We start from the raw sequence: 21,396 nt of genomic DNA on the forward strand, positions 1-21,396 counted from the left end.
TTATTTTAATATATATCTATATATATATATATAGAGAGAGAGAGAGAGAGAGAGAGAGAGAGAGATAAATAAAATTATCATTTTATATTTTATTTGTACATGAAGATGTCTTTATTTACGTCTTGGTAGTTACAAGTTGGTCCTTGGTTGTAAATCCTTGGCTTTCATCTCACAATACTGATGCTTGTGTTTGTATGTATATGTGTATGAGAGAGAGTAAGAATTAGCAATGTCTTTGTTTCATGTTGTGTCATTTAACTTGTTACAAGATAATAATCATAGATTGTAATATTATGTGTTTAGTAGTATGATGTGATACATTGATTGTTTGTGGAGAAGGTAGATATTAGTATATGATTGATACATTACTAGTCTTGTCTATACTAAATTCTTGAAGCACTTCTTTAGCAATGCCAACAACTACTTCTTCAATGGCCAAAGATTCTTGCACGTTGTCCATTTTTCCTTGTTGGTAATTCCACTTATGAGATCATCTTACACATTGCATTCCTCTCTAAATCAAACTTGTACTAAAAAAATTCTATTAAGATTAGATATTTTTTTTTCAAAAGTTATGAATCACTATCTTAAGCTAAGGTCTGTTTTTATAGCAATGTAATACATTGAGATGAAATATATACTTAATAATGTGGACAAATACTTTCAAAAGAATTGAATTACATCTTAATTGCACCATACTTAACCTCCTGTGGTGTATTACTCTCATAAGTTGATGAGATTTTTTTCCACATATAATATACCTATGTGTCTAAGCACATACTTGCCACTAAAAGAAGATATTTGCATTGAAAGGTAATCATGTATTTTTTAATGATCCTAATTTATGAAACCTAAGCATAAACTTAGTAGCAAAATAAGTTAAAAGAATATTTGTAGAAAATCAACAAACACATTTGTAATCATGAAAATGGATACATAATGCAAGCATTATATTACAGTAAATATATTGACATATTTCAAGGTACAATTCTTCAATTGATATGTTTAATAAAATTATCTTTATTATCTTTTAATTTTTATATGTTAAACAAATCTTTCTCAAATCCACCATATTTTCAATTCTTTAGCCATATTATAGAAGCTATTAATTAACAATCTTTATAAACACATCCATACTTCACCATAAAGTGTGCTACTACATATCAACAATAGTAAAGGTATTAGCAATGAGATACCAATATACTATTCTACAAGAAGGCTTTATCATAAAAAGTACAGTCTATAACCATCATTTTATTTTTTGTTGTAGTAAAAAAGTACTTTGAATAGTACATTAAATGTCGATAATTTCAAAGCCCTGCTTAACAACTCTTAATAAGCATGTGTTTTTCCTATAGTATGGAATATTGTACTTCATGTGGATCTTTGTTCAACAATATTTTTTTATGCTCATTTTTCCTCTTCTCTAGCTGCAATTGCAATGTCTTCAATATTGCTTTGTACCTCTTAATATTAAATTGCAATATCTTTATCTCATAACAATGATCAAACATTGCATTTGATTCTAGTTCTAGAAACCTATGAAATAAGAAACTTAACAATGTCACATATCCATTATTTACATTTAGAGATAAGTTATTAAAGTCAATAGAAATAGAATATGCATTGATAATAATATATAAAAAATTACAACTAAATTCTTATTGTGATTCCATCATCACAAAATTGCTTAATTTAGAGACTTTTTACCAAATACCTTCAATCTTAGAAAGCATTACAATTTTGTTTAGCTTTATGGTTTGAACAAAATCCAATATCAATCTTTAAACACAATACTTATTTACCAATATTACCTTTTTTTAATATATCTTTTAATAAAATAATTTATTAGATGACTACTCCAAAGATGACACTTGAAGCATTTACAACTTTTCTATATCCAATTTTGTGTTCTACTTTGAAAATCAACATTCATGCATCATTTCTAATTCATTTTTTAACCTACATTGATTTTTTGTTTATAATGACGTGCCTTTCTTTACATGTCTCTTTCTATCAAGCTTTAAATTCACTCATTCAAGCTCAAGCACTAAGAGAACACCAGGCCATCCTTGCTTCAAAAATGTGTCATGTTAATTGATCCATTTGATCATATTTGTTGTGTATCTAGTTTGCTAAGTGATGTTATTTTAGGTGGCATAACTAGCCAAAGCTATCTCTTTCTCCTTCTTTATCTTATAAATTATTTCCTTACAAAATTAATTTACAAGATATTATTCAAAAATTTGTCTTAAGAATAACAAAGCAGCTACATCCAAAGAACAAAATCTAACATTGTCTCATCTATGATCTTATTCAAACTAAACTCCATTGATTGTGTCTTGCCAAACCACTTCAAAAGTTCTATTGTATTAACTTCAAATCATTTTTTTATCAAATGTGGATTCATATAGCCTCTGTGAAGCCTAAAATCTCTCTCAAAAGACTTTCTATCTCTTAGTAGAGGTGGTAATAGCTGCATCTTTAATTTCAATGGTATTTTTTTGAGCATAACTATCTTCTCTATCAACTTTCATTTTTTGGCTATAGATGTGTCTTCCATCCTATTAGCTATAGTCTTTTCTTTGATTAATTTATATATTTGAATTGTCATTGCCATTTGTCAAATCCAACACATATACAACAATCACTATATTGACTTATACAAATCTAAGATTTACAAAACTACCATATACCATACATAAACTTTGAATTTGTGCAATAGAGCTTACCATTGCTAAAAGAAAAAGATAATACTAGTGATGCCAATGATGCCAATGTCTTTAATCTACTTATTTATTCATTATCAAAACTTAGTTCCTAACTTGACAATTGGCATATCTCTTTACTCACTTATTATGTTTAATTGATTTAGAATAAGGTAGTAAAAAAAATTGGCAGTAATAAAAGTGATAGTATAACTTGGATATAGAATAAGTAGTCTAAAAGTCTATAATTTTTACAAAAGAGTGCACATCAAAGTGGCCACCAATACTTCCAAACTATCTAGTTAACTATTGAAACATCCATCAAGAAGATGTGTAGATTTCAAAAGTTGACACGCACTAAAGAAATTAACAACGTTCTAATAAATAAAATTTCACATGGTGAATTATTACCAAGCATATAATCAATACTTGTAATTATCTAAATAAAAAAAATATTTATAATTAAATAAAAGTACATAAATTTGATAATATCTTATAGAAAAGCTTTTTAGAAGCTTAGTAGATGCAAATTTGACTTTATATATATTTGTAGTTAATTATTAGGTTGAAAACTTGGCCAACCAATTGATCACTTGTGGTACAAGTTGGCCATGTGGTGCACATATAGGAAACTTAACTTATAAGTTAGACATGTGTTGGAGGTCTTATAGAATGTTGTCATGTAGCTCCTAATTAGATAGTATATATAGAAATCAAACTGAGGCCTTTCTTACTCTTGTCAATATCTTTTTTGTATTTAGTCTTATTTCAAGAGTCTGTAGTCTTCTTATCTTTACCAATAGCCATTCTAATTTTAATATTATACTATCTTTAAATAAATATCTATTCTTTTTTAATGACATAAGAATATATAGATTCTTTGATTGTTAACGAAACAATGAAAAAGATGTTAATCTTCTCTTTTTATTACACTATAATATAGCTATGTACTTTTTAAAATAAGAATCTTAATTTTTATCATAAATAAATATAAATAAAAAATATTAAAATTTTGAATACATATTAAATTCTTGTCTGAATAACTTCAAAAAATATTCTAAAAAATATCAAAATTTCTATTACAAATCATTAAAAATACTAAATAAGTTTTAAAAGAAGGAAATAAAAATAAAATTACATTAGTACTTTAATTTTGTATAGATTTAAATCATAATTAAAGTTAAATATTCGAAATATAAATTATTTTTAAAAAATTAAAAATTAAAAAATTAAACTTAATTTAACATTGTAATATTTTATATATTAAAAATTATTGTAGAGATAATTTGTAGCATGAAAAACCACAATATATAGATCAATGTTAAATTTAAGCAAATTCATTATCTTAAAAAAAGAAATAATAAAAATCAACTTATTATCAAATCTACATAATCACAAATTAATCAAATGAGAAGTTTTAAAGAAATGAATCAATACTTTGAAGAAGACAAATCAAAAGATTTTAAGAAGATGATTGGTGTAGAGAGAATTAAAACTATATATATATATATATATATATATATATAAAACATAAACCATGATCAAAGATTTATTATGGATACTGAATATTAGCTTAATTACTTTTTAAAGAATATAATTGATATATTTTAAAGAAGAGTCTCTTTGATATAAAAGTAATAGAGAATTCTATTAATAATAAATAAGTACCAAATAAAGCACTTACACTAAGAAATTATAATTATTTTGCAAAGTTTTGTCATAGTTTGGAAATGAGACTCTTGAATCTAAATCTCATTCAAATTTAAAACAAATTAAGAAATAACAATTCAAGTAGAGGTATTAGATGAACTCTTACAAATATGATAGAAAGATATTTTTTCTTGAGGCTAAGTAAAAAAAAGATACAAAATATTACAAATAAAAGATGCAATTATTATGGACAAAAACATAGTAGAAACAACCTCTTAATGTCTCCCTATAGTTGCAAGCAGATTAATGTTTTTAAATTAGTGAATTAAAAATAAATATGCAATAGAAATTTATTTATTTTTTAAATATCTTTCAATTTTTAACTTATTTATTTAAAATATTTGTTAAAAAAAAGAATTATATCTATACTTATAAATTACCACAACAACTAAAAGACTTAATAAATATAAAGGCATGTATGCACAATGATTCTAATGTCTAATAAGATACAAATTATGCTCCATCAAAGATACAAGGTTACAATAATAAATACATCTTTGAAATTTGAAAACTAGATTGCAATAAAAACTAAAAAGAAGCCAAGGCACTAAGATATGTTTTGCTATACTTAGAAAAAAATGACAATGTTATATAATTTTTATATTACAAGAAAAAAATATTATAATTATAAGAGATTAAGCATAGTCAAAAACTAGCTCCAAGAAATTTTTGTTTCTTATTACAATCTAAGTTATAATCAATTGAAATATCAATATATGCCACCAATTTTATTTTAGAAAATATTATAAACAAAATCTTAGAAACAATAAATTAAAATCTTATCAAGTCTATTTTTACAAAAATAATTCAACAATGCAATTAAGGAATTGGATTTAGAAAAGGAATTAAATTCCATTGCATGAAGAATAGAGATTTTTAAAAATTTAATGTTATTATTAATAATAATTTTAAAATTTCTTAATAATAATCTTAAATTTTCGTTTTTTAACTATATAAGGATAGGTTTTACCTTGGATTTGAAAAGAAAGTAATCATAATGTTTGTAGGAGTTTAAACAATAATATACGTTAGTTGTGAGTGAAAATAAAATCTTCTCTTAGAAAATAATATCATAGAGTTTCTTGTTCATTTAATACTTATTGTTTCTAATAGATAAAGCCCTATATATTACTCTTTAAGAAGAATCAACAAGCACAAGTGTTGATAAAATTAAACTATTTAATAAATTTGCACAATACCCCACTAATTAATATGTCAATAGTTTAATTCTTAAAATTTCAAGTAAAGAAGAATTTATCTTTGACATAGTCAATATTCTTCACAAATTTATCTTGGCCTTAGGATTAAGAATTACTCTAATTAAATCAATTATCCATTAGAAATATATATATATATATATATATATATATATATATATATATATAAGTGAAATCCTCAAATTTCTACTAGATAAAGAGATTTAATCGAAGTTAGACAAAAGAGATTAGATTAAGTAAAATTTTAAACACTCTATTTAAAATATTATTGCTAATCAAGGATGTAGACTACTTCTAAATATATTTATTTGAAAATAAACTTTATGATTAGTATTCTATTTTTTTAATTGCAACAAAAACAAAAAACAAAACAAAACATTATAAAGAGTGTGCTACTTCATTCTTTATACTTAACTTATATTTGGACTAGATCATAAAAGAAATTAGAAAGTTTAAAATTATGATATACAAATTCTAATAGCAAGAAATTTGTATGATATTAAGAATTAAGGTAGTTTGGAACCTATATTGTTATGAAGAAAAAAAAAAAAAAAAAAAAAAAAAAAAAAAAAAAAAAAACTACAAAAAAAACCTAAGGATTATTGATCTAAAAAAAGCTATAATCACATGAATAATTAAATTAATTAAAAGTGCTCTACTATTACCAAGCTTTAACATGCTAAACCTTTTAAATATTAGATTCATACTAACAAAATGAAATGAAGAAAAAAAAATGGCAATCAAATTTAGCACATGCTCTAATATCACACAACAAATTGTATCTTTATTCTTAAAATGGAAATTGAATAGATTGAATCTTGACTGAACTCATAGACTTTCTACAACTTAAGATTCTATATCTTTTTATATCACATAAAACCTATCAATATGGTGGTATTTAGAATATTATGTATTTTCTACTTATATTTTGGCTAATAAGAATGCACTATTAAATAAAAATGTATTCCAAAGGAGCAAAGATATTTACAATATAAAACAAAAAAAGATCAAAAATAAAAAATAAAAAACAATTTATGGCAACAAAACATATCATTTTGAACTTAAGTAGTTTTATTAGAGATTGAGATTTTAGGAAATATTTATCATCTTTCCATGTAAATAGTTGAATAAATAATGTCAATATGATGGCCATGTTCTTTTAAGACAAAAAAATAGATTGAATTATATATATTAACAAAAGTCCCTTTGTTATATATAGAATTTTAATTTATTAATATTTTGTAAAAAATAAGATGTTTTGTATGAATGAATAATGTGATGTAGAAATCTATTGAATCAAGATTCAATTTCATATTATCTACTATTTAATTAGATATAAAAATATATTAAAAATATCATAATTTGAACAAACATTGACGAAGAACACCTAGTTTTTAATTATTAAATGTTTTGCACAAATAGATGTTTAAACATACTTTATCAATCCTTGCAGAAATTATTCTGGTTATTCAAGTAGGTGAAATCAATTGATATGTCACTTTGTAAATTAGCACTTTGCACTATTATGCTCTTTGTGTTATGCCTTGATGCTTAACTGAATTTGAAAATGGAAGAGGGACTACATACATTAAAGCTTTCATAGTTGAGCTTGCTTATTTGTGTCATTTTTGCTGTCATTTTAAAACCGTCATTCTAAAAGTCATCAAAACGCGTCAATGCATGTTTGCCTAATAATGAGTCAATGTAGAGGAAGAAATGTCAACAAAGAAAGTGCTTTAAGATTCTAACTAGCGCAGAAAGGTCGATTCCAGAACTCATCATCAAGATCCATGATCTGATAACATGAACAATTCAATTGAGATCATCATCGAGGTTTGCCGAGCAATACGTGCTTAATGATAGCTTGGCTGCATTTATCTATGAGATGTATTCACTGTATCCTTAGCTGTACAGTTGCAATGAATCAGGCCAAAAAGAGTTTCTGCATTCAAACTATGCAATGTTATTGGTAGCAGCAAGATCATTTACAGATGTTTACAAATTCAAAACCTTGCTCCAGTGCGACTATGACGTGGTTTTGCCAGATTACTTGTTGCGAAGTAGTCTGTTGGCCTGTTCAAGGTCGTCTCTTTCAGCCACGACATTCAAAAACTTATCGCTGATGTCTCTGACTTGATCTTTCATCTCTTTGATCTCCATCTCCTTCTTCAGAAGTTCTTCACCCAATTGGGCTGCCTTTACACCTGCGTTCTTTTTGTCATTTAACAACTCTTTAAACTGCTGCTCCAAGTCACTCCGATTATCTTCCATGTCATACATCTTGACATTCGCATCGTGCAGTTCTTTGTTGAGAACCTCAATTTGTGAATTGAGAGCTTGAATTTCAACTTCAAAATTTTCAATCTTTGCCGCACCCTTGGCCAGATCAAACTTAAGCCCCTTGATCTCCCGTTCCATTCTCCTTTTAGCGATTGCCTCACTCTCAGCCTTCGCGAGATCTTCTTTCATGCCGTCAATTTCGTTGTATAACCGTTCATTTTCATTTTCTAAAGCCTCAACTTTCTCCTGCAGCTCTGCAATCTCGTCGTTCATCAGCACATTATCTTTTTCAAGTTCCGCAAATTTAGCCATCAGCATAGCCTTTTCTTCATCTAAATCTTCACCTCCTCTGGCTGTTGTGCCAGCTTCACGCTTTTGTGAGATATCTTCTTTCAATAACCTCAACATATCTTCTGTAGCATGTAAGAGTTTTTCTGTATCGTTTTTGTCGCGAGTCAGGATCGAAACTTCCTTTTCAAGCTTCTCAATTTTCAACCTATACAGTCCAAGTGAACATGTTACACACGGTGCTAGGAAACTTGCTGCGCAACACAAACCACATTGTGCAGAAGAAAGAAAAAATTAAAAAGAAAAAGAAAAAAAAACAAATACAAAAACAAAAGAAAACGCAATCAGTCACAACTACATTCTGGTCTGATCTCCTGACAGGAAAGGTTCGGGGTTTAGGATTTAGGTTCATGTACGGTTCTTGCTCTAAGATACAAGTGGAAAACGATGAGAAACCACAGAGAAGAAGGCTACGCAAGCGTAGAAACCTACTTGACATCTTTTTCAACAGTTTCATGCTCTTGGGCCTCTCTATCCATAGTCTCTTCCATAATTGCAAGTTCCTCATCTAGTTCGTCCTTCCTTGCTGTGACAGCCTTGAGTGACTCTTCTAGATCAGAGATACGATCCAGGGCTTTCTTCTTTTCGCCTTCCACCTCGGCAAGTTTCTGTTCTAAACTCCGCTTCTCTGATTCAAGTTTCTCATTATCTGATGTGTCTGATACGTGGCTATCCAGCTGAAACCTTAATTTCTGGATCTCCTCTATAGCGGACCTGTGCTCTCCAGCTAACCGAAGGCTGGTTTCCATCTCCCGCTGCTCAGCGTCACCGAGCTTCCGTTCCGCAATTTCACGAGCGTTTACAGCATCTTCAAGCTCATTCTCCAATTGTGTGATCTTATTCTCGTATTGTGCGATCTTATCCTCTGCTTCTTCATGCAATGTATTCAACAACTCTATTTGAGAATTCAGAGTTGGCAGCTGTTCACTTTCCAACGTTTCAATTTGCATCCTACACTCCTCGAGCGCCGTTTCTAAAGCTGTGTTACTTCTTAACAGGTCCTTTTTTTCGTCAGCAGTGGCGTTGCTTTTGGCCTGAATTCAACAATGTCGAAGTAAGGTTGGATGAACTCTAGAAAATTCAAAAGAATACAAATCACTGGATATGCAAATGGATACTAAAGAGCTGTGGCCTATTCAATTCAATGCACTCACCATTAACTCATCGAAGCTCTGCTTCAACTGGGTGAGCTGTTCTTCAAGGTCACTTTTCTCCCCTTCAAGTTTCGTGATGGAGAGTGAGATAGCTTCTTTCTCATCAACCATCTGGGTGATTTCATCGTAAAGCTTATTTGTCTCATCCCTCAATTTCATCAACTCCTGCTCCCGCTTCTCTATCTCCTCTTTCTGTCTCATGAGCTCTTCCTCACGATGCTTCGCAACTTCTCTCAGTTTGATCAACTCTGCCTCTTGAGCAGCATTGGTTTCTAGTAACAATACACGCCTACTGTCCGTATCTGATTCCAGCTTAGCAATTTTGATACGTAAAGCAGAAATTTCTTGATCCGAATTTGAAAGTTTTACTGCCCAGTCACGTTCACGCTGAGCAAGAAGCTCTCGGTTCTCCTGCTCCTTCAACGACTGTCTCTGCGTCCACTCTCTTTCAGAAGCTGCAATCGCTTCCAGAGGACCAACAGGGACGTGGCTAGAGATTTTCCTTTTAGCAGCATCAAGCTCTCTTTGTAACTCTTGAATCTTAGCATCTTTCTCACTAGCTACCTTGTTGATTGCATCCCTTGAGTTTGACAACTGCAATTTGAGATCGTGATTTGTCTCCTTCAAATTCCTGATTATCGCCTGGGCTTCGTTCACAGAGAAACTGTCGAAAAATGAAAAAATAAATAAATAAAATTAAAATTAAAATTAAACGATGACCAAAACGTCAACATAAATCAACAATTAAACCCCAGATTCCACTTGAATACAAAACGAATCATTCACGCATCGGAGAAAACCTGGAAGAAGAACGTTACCTGATATTTTCCTTCTTATCATCTGGTTTAGGCACAGAATGACATCCATGTGGCTCATCATGCTTGACTGATTCCGGCTTGGAAAGAAGACTCGCGAAATTAGATGTCCATGACGTACTCTCACCAGGAGTGGTAGTGTATGGTCCACTAGAGACACCAGGGTAAAAACTCGAGTCGGGAGGCGCTGCAGGTGGATACTGACTAGCAGCAGAATGAGAAAGAGATGAAGTAGGCTGCTGCTCTGAGTGAGGATAATTGTAAGAGCTAGAATGTTGGAGAGAGGAAGAGTGTGCGTAAGGCGCTGAGTAGTCCTCTGGAGTGGCAGGGGAATTGGAGGGATAATAATTTTGTTGAAACGAATTGAGCTGAGACCCATAAGACTGTGAGTCATAACCAGGATAGGGAGCATACTGGTCTGAATAGGAGTAAGCTGGATCCGTCAATGTAGAAGGACGAGACGGTTGGGGCAAACCCGGAGGAGCATAATGCTCTGGCTGTGGGTTATTGTAAGCCTGGTACCCGTATGGATCGTACTGATACATTGCGCCAGTACAATTCCAAAGATGAAATAATTCTGCCGGCTACGATTTCACAACAATCTGTAATGCTGTGAGAGGGATGATCTGCACAGACCCGCAGATATTAGTGTAGAACGGAAACCAGCACGTACATCTGCAAAGCTAACAAGACGCAAAACCAAGTTCCATATAAACGACAAACTAACTCAGGGCTTTCTGCCAACATAATTCAATGTTTTTCAGAATAATTTTCAAAACAGGTGACACACAATTGCAAGATTCAAAGTCAAAAACGATTTTGGAAAAAGATAAGAAGCATAACACAACGAGAGGTCCCCATCGAAGTGCTTAAGTTTCACGTGTGCAAGTTACCCCTTGTTGGGACAAATTACTTCACCAAAATGTCCTCTTTCACTACAAGCGTACACCAACTCAAACTGTACTAAGAATAACCCTCAGAGATTCAGTTTACTGCACTCTCTTCACCGCTACCAGGGTTTTACGTACCACAAAACAAAGTAGAATCCAACAGATACAAATCCACAGAGATCGACAATTGCACCTCTTCATCCCCACCGCTCTAACCTTAAAAGTCTCTTGACGATGGCGAACTCTACGTCTGCAACGCACTCCAGTATCTATACTCATCCAGGCTCCCAACGCCCTCACGATTTCCACATTGGACAAACATCAAGTCAAAGCAAACTTACAAAAAAAATCTCTAAAACGTCAAACGCTCGCCACGCTGTCTGCAGTCCTCACAAGTGTTGCCGTGTCCTCTTTGCTTCCCGAAACGCAAGCAAGCCAGAGACTATCTCTTTCTCTCTCTCTCTCTCGCTCTCTCCCTCTGCGCATCCAGAAACCTCAAAAACTTTCCCTCTCGTCCCCAAATCCCAAAAACCACTAACAATCCTCTTCAGATACCTGCAATAGAAGTACTCTTCACGACAACCCGACACCATGCGATCGGACCCAACAGATAGAAGAAACGAAAAAACCCAATTCCTCCAACTGACCTCCAAAGTGCCAACACGCTTGTCCTCCACCAAAATCGACAGGGAAGGTTCCCGAAACTAGCCTAGAAACTCGCAGGCGCGTCTCGCACACCACGCCACCATCTCGGAGGGACCCAAAAGTTTTACTGGGATTTCTCTGGAACCTTTCACTTTGCTACTAAGCTCCGAAGTCTGATGCAACTACGTCTTCAACTCCTCACCAACACTGCCTTCTAAACTGCCCTCAATTCCCTCACGAAGATATGACAAAAAACACACACAGATCGCCCCCTGATTCGGCTCTGATTCATACCCTTCCTCCATTCAAACTATGCAATGTTATTTTTTCGATGGGGTTTGACTGTCGGTAAGGCGGCCGCTTGCTTGCGTGCTGGGATCGAGGAAAAGGGGTGTGGCTAGTCTTTGAGCGACTCCCAGTTTACTTATACTAAAAGCTTTTAGTAGGGGCGGTAATAATACACGATACGACTCTCCTTGCCTCGGGCTCTCTGTTAATTTTACGGTTTACACACATGCAGAAGCCTTGGATCTGGAAAAAGGGATTTTAGAACCCAGTTTTTCTTTTTCTTTTTATTTTCTTTTCGTCTCTTCTTTGAATACTTTCAGTAAATACAAGGAGGAATCGGTAAACACACACATTCAAGGCATCTTCCCAACCCCTATAAAAAATTGAAAGTTTGGGTAGGACCCCACTACCATTACTCTTCCTTTGTCCTAAACAAAATTGGTGATTTTATGGTCCCACTTATGTTTTTGCATTTGTTAGAGGTTGGGAGCCCACAACCTCAAAGTGTGTCAATGAGGATCATACATGTGTAGTAGACGTTCATCCAAATCAAAACTTTACACAGGTATAATTTTTTTGAAAAGAAAATGGAACAAAACAGTGAAACATGTGTAAAATTTTCTAAAAAACATATATATGGGAACATTTATTTATGGAAAGATTATCTTCGCACATGATGCCCTAGAGCTCTAGAAGAGCACGCAAGGGCAAAACCAGCTCTCCATTCGTGATGAAATGGATGAAAAATACGCCAACAGGAACCATCCACGAGTTTGAGAATGGGACAGTTGTGGTGAAGCGGCAGTGGATCTAGGGTTTCGGATTTCACATCCCTCCTAACAGGTAACAAGGCAAATTCAAGCTGGCTAATTTTCTTCCTCGAAAGCACCACAAAAAGCAGACGACGCAGTGAAATCAGAGGCTGCGGGTATGGCGACTCCGCACCACTTGCCATCGCGGATCAGACTGGCACAATGCCCCAAAATAGAGTGAGAGAGAGAAAGAGAGTGCTGCTGCGGAGGAATAGCAGAAGGAGGAGGAGGAATGTGCGGTTGGTTGGTTGCTTGTTCAACTGCTGCACCTCCGATTTGCGCGCCTTGATGATTCTCCGAAGGCGTCAAGGTCTCACACCCACCCATTGACTTTGGGAGTGCTCCCGCACCGCTCGCTTTTCCTGAAGGGATCCAGTGCTGTGTGAGAAGAACGGATCGAGACGCTGAACTGGGTCAGAAACGGAGATTTCGTGCGGAAGAAGGCCCGAATACAGCGAGACATGGCTCTCTGACTGCACTGAGAGCGAGAGCTTCACGAGAATCCAAAGACATAGCCACGACGGGGCCCGACGGGGTCCACGTCGAGAACATCCAATATGGATGGATGAACTTGCATCATCTGTCCATCTCATTTAGGGTTTCATCCGAATAGTGACACTTACTGACGTGGCTCAAGGATCATGACTAGGCGTAGTTGTTGTTTGGAGGATTATTTGATTCTTCGAATTATAATATAACCACTTTGTGACACTACCGTTTTTCACAATTTAAGCTTACAACTGAAAAACCATGTGGATTGCTTGTGATCTCAAATTCCAAGTCTTTGAGAACTTCATTCTAAGTCGCATGTGGTCCCTTGGCCATTAAAAATACTTGTATATACTAGATATATCTGCACACAAAAATATTTTTACACAAAAACACAGTTGTGAAAGTGATTATGTAAATTTAGCTTACAAAAATAGTATCTATAATTTCAAAACATTTTTATTATTTTTTGAAATCTAATTATAACTTGAAATGTTAGAAAAATATACATTTAGCTTAAAAATAGAAAATTGGTATGAATAGTTGTTTTATTAATATTAATTGTTTTAAAATTATATATATTATTTACTCTAAATTAATTATTTTTTATATTTTTAATAAATCTCTAAAAAAATGTATTGTGCTTTAGATTTATTAGGTATTATTAACCTCAATTCATTTTGAATGCAACATTTAAAAAATTATATCGTAAACACTCTTCATTTGACATACACTGTAAAATAAATCTTTTGGCAACAAAAGAAAAGTGTGCTCCATCCACAAAAAAATAATGTTAAGAAATGAAGAATCAAAGTAGACAAAATGTTTTAGGTTGATGCTAAGACTGATGCTTGGTAACTTTGCTTCCCAATGGAATCATAACTACATGTCTTATTTTGAAACACCAATTTGTTAACTAATTATTTTCAACGACAAACTTGAAAGAAAGATGATCTAAAAATAAGTCATCTGTTATAAGTATTAAACATCTTAATATATTTTGTTGGATTTTGGGCATTATACACAGCTTGAAATATTGTATCGGCATATAGATTTACACAAAAGGTATTGACTTTTACTATAAACAAATTGTTTATTATTAATATTGTGCAGTTAATACAGAGAAATAATATGTGTTGATGTTAGATTTTGGTCATCATACTCAACTTATTTTAAACACAAATTCTTAGATCATTTTTTTAATTTTTTTAATTTTAATTTTTAAATACGTTGTGCATGCAAAAAGTACAAATTTCCTGACAATGCACTTCTAATGTCTTTCATTACTACATGAGATTTCAACACGTATTCAGTACCACACAAAGAACTTTCAAGCATTGTGTTAGAATGTTGAAATATTATATTTTTAAGATTATATGTAGTGTGTAGAAAAATTTGTTGCAAAAAACCCACATTCATGCATTTGATTAGGTATATATATATATATATATATAAATATTTCTTTTTTTACAATATATTATTACATGACTTTTATAGATGAAAGGGCACATATTAAAGACAATGAAAACATAGGCAACAACATGTCAATTTTGTTAAACAAAGAAGAAAAATATTGAAAAAAAAATTGAAAAATTGAAAAAAAAAAAACAGACTAAGGTTCTTTAATATCATATGTGAATATTGTAATCATACTATTTAAATAATTAGAATTTTATATGATATTTAAATTAATAAAAATCTAAACTATAGATGTCAAAAGATAATTTTTCAAATAATTTTAGATATTTCTTGAAAAGTATTCTACAAATATTGAATATTAAATGATAATTTATGTCCAACATTAGAAGAGAGAGCATTACACATCACACATGATTTTGCTTCTATTTTATACATGATATTAATATTTACATAGATCACAAATCCATTTAGCAATAACAAGTGATACTACTTGTAAATACTTCCAACTTTATTCAACATAGCATTGTATTAATATTTCTTGATACAATGCTATGTTGAATAAAGTTGGAATATTTCTTAATACAATGCTATGTTGAATAAAGTTAGAAGCAATAACAAAAGATACTACTTGTAAATTTTTCTTCTTTGTCCTTCTATTTTTTGTTTTATTGTCTTCTTATTGTAACTAAGTTTTTTTTATCTTAGTATATTCTATAAGCATAATTAAAAATATTAAAATAAATAAATAAATAAATAAAAGTGTTTTGGCAGATAATAAAAATTACATATTAAGAATTCTTTGGATTTAGAAGAAAAAGCAATAGATCACAACTTTCTAAACTTGTGATTGGTTGAAATAAATTAAAATAAAATAATATTTGGATTTATGTTAAGAAAAATCAGCCAAGATGGTTTATGAATATATATATATATATATATATATATATATGTTAGGAGATTGTTAAAGCCACACCTCAATGTTATTAGAGCCACATTCTCCTTGCCATCTCATAATTGATTTTGTCCATTCTCCGTCTCAGTCCCTTTACAATTCCATGTTCCCATTTTCTTTCTTTGTTTCTTGTCCATACTTCTTCATTCTTAGTCCCATATCCATGTTCCTTTCTCTTGTTCTATATTCCCTATCCTAAATTCTCCCTTGTCATTGTTCTTGTCTCTCATTCCTTATCTCCTAATATTTCTTGTAGGCAATTAACATAAATTATCACACTTTGTTTCCAATTCTTCTAAGTTCTCTACATTATAATTAATTGACTAGTTTCATTTTTACATTGAAACCTAGGATATTATGACTCCTCAGCCCACACTGCAAATGCATCCCACAACCTTTCTAAGTGTATTAGAAATTTTATCCAAGCTTGCAATAGAGATTAAGTGTAGTGGTGGTCATAGTAGTGGTCAATCAGATTGAGCTTAAACAACTTCGGCAAATACTTCTCTTCACCTCATATTCCAAAAAGTGAAAGAATGGCTTGACAATATTGAGGCTATTATCCCTCTGCAAAAATATTTATTAACTCTTGGAACTTGCTAAAATGTTATGCATATTGGTATTAGACCAACTTTCTTTTCTAGTTGCTTGCCACCAACTCACTATATAATACTTGATGATCTTCCACATAACCTCCTCAAAGGATTGTATTTCTAGGAAATTAATCCCTACTTTTCACTAATCCAAGTAACACACACTAAAAGTATCTAAATAATATTAATAGTATCTATGCATCTCCCATGCAAATGTTGGTAATAGGCTCAAAAAAGGCAATACACATTTGACACAAAAAATGAGGGATAAAAACATGGATAAGGGATAAGAAATGAAGGAAGAGAATGGAGATTTGGAGGGAGGGAGTTTTGGAACAAAGGACAAGGGACAATGGATGAGAATGGAGACATGGAATTGGGAATAAGGGATAGAAATAGGAGATAGATGGAATCAATCATGAAATTGCAAGAAGGGATGTAATTTTAATAACAACAAGGTGTAGCTTTAACAACTCCTTATATTTATTAGTAAATGACATAAATAACATTGTTCTATAGAATTTTTATTAGATTCATCTTAGAGAATTATTTTTGACCAAAAATTGAGAACATGTGTCAAAAATGCTAAAATTATTTATTAAGATTATTTACTATTTATTTATTTTATTTTTTAAATAATTTTTACAATAAAAATGTTAGATGGTGTATTTCATAATTATAATAAAATAAAGAAATTATTAAATTGATTCACCATTTTATTAAATTGACCATCTCGTGACAATTTAAGAATATCTCTTTCTCAAAGCCTTTTCACAACTCCTTTGTGACTATGAGATTTACTTCAAAAGAATCCCCTACTACACTTGGTCCTTTTATACTCTTAGTAAGACTACAAACCCAAATTTATTTCTAATCTAGATGATTGTAAATTAAATTTAGCAAAAGAATAGGTCCAATAATTATCTAATAATTTCTTAAATAATGATATGGTCTATGTGATGACATTTTCTCATTATGTATATTATTTTCAAATGCTAAGATTTCTATGAATACAACATTTGTCAGCAAGCAAGAAACCTTTGTAAGATTTTTAAACCACGTCCTTTCAAAGTGGACTTCTAAGTGTAAAGAATCCTGATTACACAAACAAGTTGGTAAAAAAATCACAATCAAATCACCTCATCTGCATATAACACACACGACATGCAGACTTTGAGGCAACGTGAAATGAATGACCTGAAAAGCACTGTGTTGGGGGTCTTCGAAGTAAGAATATATGCATCTGTATGGATGGATGTGGGAATTTATCACTATTCAATGTACAGAGCTCTGCCGAAACCCTAAGCCCTAAACCCTGTGGTTCCGAAGCTTAATGTCCAGTGTCGTCAACAACCCAGAGCGTGCGTGGACTGATTTCTAGCACGAAACCTGCAATTGGGTTGTTGTTATTGTTGTAGAAAGTTATCCTCTGTACGATCCTGAGAGTGAGATATTTGCTGGGTTGGTGGTTTACCCGAGAACTGAGAGAATTCTGTCGAGGAATTAGCACTATCTTTACCCGCTTCGATTGTGGTGATTTTTATTTATTTATTTATTTTTTGTATTTGTGTGGGTTTGGTGATCGTAGGGTAGTTTTATTTATTTGTTGTGGAATCGAAATAGTTGCGTTGAAGAATTGTTTTTTTGGGTGGCATTCTGAGCTGGTGGAGAGATGGCACAGACAGTGAGCGCTATTGATGGCGCTATTGCTCACTTGGATTCTATTATTGTTGGTCTCACTAGTTCTGATCCTGCTCCTGCCCCTGCGGCCACTGCTGCCGTAAAGCACACCAAACCTGCAGTGCTCTTCGGTGAACCGATTCGAAAACCGGTATGAGGTGCTAGCATTTTTTATTTTATTTTACAGTTTAATGAGTTCTCTTTGAATTGGTGAAGTTTGTTTGGGGTCGTCATGCTCACCCAGAAAGAAAGTATTGGAATGCGGAAAATTAATGTGCTCTGATTGCACCTACAATTCTTTGATTTTCTGCATTCTCCCGAGAGTTGGTTGTAATTTTACATTGAGGAGTCATTTACCCCCTCCCCCCTCTTTACGAAAACCTTCCACCATGATGGATTTCCTACGTTTTCAAAAGGTTTGATTGAAGCAAGTTTTGATGTAATTTCTTTTGTAAGTAGGAAGAAGTTGTGGACGTTAAGCCCAAGGTCAGCAAGAAAAACGAGGACAAGCCCATCCCGGACATTCTTAAAGGGCGCAACCGTGAGTGACTGTCTCTATGGGGATTGGTAGTTTTTTGACTGCATTAGTTGTCTTCTTTCATCTGCTGTTTTTTGAATAGTAGGTTGATGTCAATCCAAGGTCACGACCTTCTCTGTACAAAATCATTTGTCATCGGCACTTCATATCTTGAGTTGTGCACATTTGTCTGCCAGTGAAGCTTCCTGGAGCAGCTGCTGCAAACAGCAATGCAGTCACAAGCGGAAATGAACAGAATGACAACTTTGACAAGGCACTTATGCAGGTATGGTTGAAAGCTCTGGTCCTGCTTTTTGATGGCTTCTTCATAGCAAGTTTCTTATTTTTGATACATAACGTTATGTGATGATTTCAGCTGCATCTTTGAATTCTAACTTACAGTACTACCATATCACATTTTTTTGTATATGCACAACTTTGAATTACTGTGCCATGTAATTAATGGAGCTCAGGTATCATTGGTGCAATCTGTCGAAAACCATCCAAATTCAGAGAAGTTGTATGTCTGTAAAGTGGATGTGGGCTGCGGCAATATAAAACAGGTGTAGTAATCTTGTCCTAACCATGATCATGTTTCCCGTGTCGGCGTCACTTATCATAGTATATTGATGCTTTTCACAATACCCACTCTGAAAGGGTAGATCTACGTATACATTAATTACTAAAAAATAAGACTATAAATCAGGAACTTCCACTGTTGCTGGTTTACATTTGTGCAGTGGCGTGTAGGTTTTTTCGATGATATGATATCACACCCTCTTGTCTTCCTAGTTGATACTAGATTTGATACCTATAGATTTTTTCTTCATTAGGACAGAATTCTTTTGATAACCTGGCCAGTTGCTGCTATTGAGTGACATGACAAAATTTGGAGTTGATTGATTTTTTGCGCATTTTTGGAGTATGGAAGTCTCCCAACAAAAATTCCTGGGTTTTCTATATCTTTTTCGTGGCAAATAGACTCCAGTTCTTGTTCGCAACAAGAGCCACTGTGCTTTAGTATTCTTACAGACCTAGGTAACGCAGGTTGTGGCAGGCTTAAAGAAATTTGTGACTAAGGAGGAACTTGAAGGCAAAAAGGTCTGTACGATTCTGAATTTGAAGACTGCCAAGCTTGCGGGACAAGTTAGTGAAGCAATGATTTTGGCAGGTTCAGTGGCTACTGAGGATGGAAGTGAGATTGTCAAGGTAAATTCTCGCTCTTTTACTCTCATGCTTTCACCCTCATCGACCTGAGATCTATCAGCTTATATGCTAATTTAGTTCATCGTAATTCGCGTTTTTTTATATTTTATGTGAGGTCTTTTAATCAGTAATTATGTTTTGACCTTTTGTGTAGGTACTTGAACCTCCATCAGAAGCTGCTCCAGGGGACCGCATCTTTCAAGAGGTGAGTACTTCATCAAATTTTGTAAATCTCCGATCCACTGCGAAGGTTCAACTGAATAATACGTAGAACCCTCCCATCACGATGCCGCTTTTATGGTGGTATTTGTTTTGGTTTGCAGGGCGGAGTTCCAAGTGCCAACCCTGCCAAGCAACTGAGCTCAAAAATATGGGAAAAAGTAGTTCCTCTTCTTCAAGTGAAAGGTATGCTACGATTTCTTTCCTCAAAGCCAACTTCTGTCAGCAGTGGTCGTTTTCCTTAGTGTGGTATGTGAACATTGCTGATTGATCACTTCAATGTATGGCTTCGATTATGGACCTTGATCTAGACATCGTTGCCAACGTTACTGTCTGTTCCCCTTAGATCCAAAATTAGCATGATTATATTTACGCGTTATACCTTTATCTTCTTTGTCAAATCTTCCTTCGTCTTATGATCCATAGAATGAAAATCATTCTGAATTTGCTAGCACTTTTTACTTGTTTGAGTTGCCTTTATCAAGCATAGTCAGTATCGATATCCGAATCCAGCTGATTACATCGATCACAATTAGGACCAGCTTAACACTATGGTGGCCTCTTTTTCCAGGTGGATTAGCAGTGTTCGACAGTAAGTCATTGGTGACATCCTCGGGTCCAATTAAAGTTCCCGGACTGCCCGATGGAGCTGGAATTCATTGATTGCTATGTTTGAGGTGTTGGCTTGTTCTGGCATATTGGCCTATGGGTGGAGTATTTGGCACATTATTTTCGCAGAAAACGGTTTAGGGAATTTTTCTTGACATATGTAACTCGTCATTGCTGAGTTTTAATTCCTTCCATCTAGAAGGTGAATTACCTAGTCTGGCTGATTATCGAACAGCTGATATACGCTATTGATCTGTTGTAAAGTTTTGTGCGATGTTCATCGGTCACGTCCGCTGTAACGGCAAAACTCTCGACTGGGGTATCAATCAAGTTTAGTAAAACAATGGATGTTGATGTGAAACATGGAAATAATGTTTTAAGATTTCCGTAAGTACAATAGTATCCTTTAAATTGGTACTTTCACCTGCAAATCAAGATTGGGTGATTGATAGAGTGTAGAAATTTTTATGGATTGTAATGCATCTTAGTGTGCGGGATTCAATTGTCATTGATGGCAAACTTGATACCAAATTTGTACACAATTGTGACAATTGTGAATGGAACATATTGAGATTGGCCATTGAATATATTGATACTGGTGGTAGTGGTGTATTGGAGAAAATTAGTAGAAAACAAATATGAGAGAATGATAAGGGGTTTCTCCATCTAAATATTCAAACTCTAGTTGAGATTCACAAAGTCGACTAATGAAAAAAGTTAAATGGATGACAAACCACTAAATCATACTTAATTACATTCATTTGATGAGATTTGGCTCCCATTGTTACATCACATAATAATGCAAAAAATAAATATTTTAAGTAGATATTTAACAATATTTGTTT

General features: G+C 33.0%; 2 protein-coding genes across 5 annotated transcripts; one reads left to right on the forward strand and one right to left on the reverse strand.

The window, feature by feature from the left end:
- Positions 1-7,428: 7,428 nt before the first annotated feature.
- LOC112286318 (uncharacterized) lies at positions 7,429-12,089 on the reverse strand. 4 transcript variants are annotated; one of them, XM_024528094.2, is made up of 5 exons: positions 11,770-12,089; positions 10,236-10,858; positions 9,418-10,081; positions 8,696-9,297; positions 7,429-8,411 (listed from the first exon to the last, which is right to left on the reverse strand). In XM_024528094.2, exons 2-5 carry the CDS (start codon positions 10,775-10,777, stop codon positions 7,682-7,684), a joined length of 2,538 nt encoding a protein of 845 aa, XP_024383862.1. In that variant the 5' UTR covers positions 10,778-10,858; positions 11,770-12,089; the 3' UTR covers positions 7,429-7,681. The 4 variants fall into 4 exon arrangements, with proteins under 4 accessions (XP_024383862.1, XP_024383870.1, XP_024383851.1 ...); XM_024528102.3 differs by having other exon boundaries at positions 11,678-11,788; XM_024528083.3 differs by lacking the exon at positions 11,770-12,089 and adding an exon at positions 11,464-11,705.
- A 5,580-nt stretch (positions 12,090-17,669) lies between these two features.
- On the forward strand, positions 17,670-20,912 carry LOC112283556 (putative methionine--tRNA ligase). The gene is made up of 8 exons (XM_024522429.3): positions 17,670-18,151; positions 18,460-18,541; positions 18,715-18,803; positions 18,991-19,080; positions 19,565-19,726; positions 19,878-19,928; positions 20,047-20,128; positions 20,514-20,912. Exons 1-8 carry the CDS (start codon positions 17,993-17,995, stop codon positions 20,603-20,605), a joined length of 807 nt encoding a protein of 268 aa, XP_024378197.1. The 5' UTR covers positions 17,670-17,992; the 3' UTR covers positions 20,606-20,912.
- Positions 20,913-21,396: the final 484 nt, after the last annotated feature.

Source organism: Physcomitrium patens, chromosome 1 (assembly GCF_059467195.1).
Source record: "Physcomitrium patens ecotype Gransden chromosome 1, ASM5946719v1, whole genome shotgun sequence".
NCBI classification, from domain to species: domain Eukaryota; kingdom Viridiplantae; phylum Streptophyta; class Bryopsida; order Funariales; family Funariaceae; genus Physcomitrium; species Physcomitrium patens.